The sequence below is a fragment of the Egretta garzetta genome, unplaced genomic scaffold, assembly GCF_000687185.1.
Source record: "Egretta garzetta isolate BGI_Z169 unplaced genomic scaffold, ASM68718v1 scaffold27, whole genome shotgun sequence".
Taxonomy (NCBI): domain Eukaryota; kingdom Metazoa; phylum Chordata; class Aves; order Pelecaniformes; family Ardeidae; genus Egretta; species Egretta garzetta.
The window spans coordinates 1,565,989-1,567,334 of record NW_009260400.1 but is presented as its reverse complement, the minus strand read 5'-3'; the positions used below and the strand labels follow the sequence as shown (position 1 = coordinate 1,567,334).

The window sequence follows — 1,346 nt, the reverse complement described above, 5'->3', positions numbered from 1 at the left end:
GGGGGGGGGGGGTGGGGGGGGGGGGGGGGGTAGTGTTATCACTGTGCCGTACGCCACAGCCATGTCCTGGCTCCAGTTGCTCAGTCACAGAGGCCATCATGGGTCCCGCCAAGTGCTGGGATAGGTGGGAGTGGGTCCAGCCTTGCCACCTCCCCTGTGCTGGCTGGGGGGACCCTCAGCTCATCCCAGCACCCTGAGCACCAGAAGGCTGGGAAACTGCTTCTCGGTGCTGTTCAACAGCAGGTGGGGGGGGACACCCGTGTCCTCTGCAAGGGACAGGGTTGCTGGGAGGGGGGTGCCACCTTCCCCACTCTCTCCCCAGGATGAACCAGGCCCCCACGGTGGGTTTTGAGGGCGACGTGGGTGGCCGGACCACGCACCACTTCATGTACCCTGAGAGTGCCAAGAACCTGCCCGCCAATGTCAGCTTCGTGCTGGTGCCCTTCAAAACCCTGGACCTGCTCTGGATTGCCAGTGCCCTCTCCACCGGCCAGATCAGGTTGTAAGTACCCAGTGGGCACTGGTGGCACCAGGCTGGCCGCTCTCCTGCTTTGGGGGCAGCTCCCCTGGGAGCGGTGGGGATTCCTCCCTCCCAGAGCATCCCCCAGCGCTAGCCCTAGGGCAGCTCAGGCTGGGGTTGGGGGGTGCGGCACTGCCAGGAGCTCACCTGCCTCACTGCTTTTTCCCCAGCACGTACGCACCTGTGAAGCCTTTTCTGCGGGTGGACAAAGAAAAGGTAAGGGGGGGAACTTGTTCTAACTGCTGCAGTAAGCACCCATGTGGCCATGGCCTTCATCCCATCTTCCCCAGGGGGTTCCCTCCACGCATCTTAACGCTCCTTCCTGGGGCACCAATGCCGAAGGGAGCGTGGCTGGGGCTCTGGCGCTGACCCCAGCCCATCCTCCCAGGTGCAGATCTACAACCCTGCCTTCTTCAAGTACATCCACGACCGCTGGACCGAGCACCACGGGCGCTACCCCTCCACTGGCATGCTGGTGCTCTTCTTTGCTCTCCATGTCTGCGACGAGGTGGGTGGTGGCTCCTTGGAGTCCTCCTTGGGGCTCTGGGGTCCCAGATGGGCCGTGGGATCCTAGCTGGCACGGGATGGCTTTGCCAAGATCCTCGTCCTTGCAGGGTTAAGGCGGGAGGTGGCTTCTTTGGGTCCAACCACAGCAGTTTCGCTTGCTCCCGTTGCCTAACACCACAGTGGGAAGCCCGGGCAGGGGAATGCATGGCTTCAGGATGGTGGCAAACCCCCCCGGCAGCACGGTGGGTGCTCGGCCAAGGGGGTCCCCAGCCCAGCAGGGGGGTGAGGGCTGGCTCACCCCCCTCTTCCCCACAGCAGG

The 1,346-nt window shown here is 64.1% G+C and overlaps 1 protein-coding gene across 1 annotated transcript in view; it reads left to right on the top strand.

Annotated features, from left to right (window-relative positions):
* ST3GAL2 (ST3 beta-galactoside alpha-2,3-sialyltransferase 2) overlaps positions 1-1,094 on the top strand; it is a 2,407-nt gene extending 1,313 nt beyond the window's left edge. Inside the window, exons 2-4 of the mRNA XM_009643320.2 lie at positions 323-502; positions 691-736; positions 909-1,094. Of these exons, the coding sequence (XP_009641615.1) occupies positions 323-502; positions 691-736; positions 909-1,094 (412 nt within the window). The remainder of the gene's footprint in view (positions 1-322; positions 503-690; positions 737-908) is intronic.
* Positions 1,095-1,346: the final 252 nt, after the last annotated feature.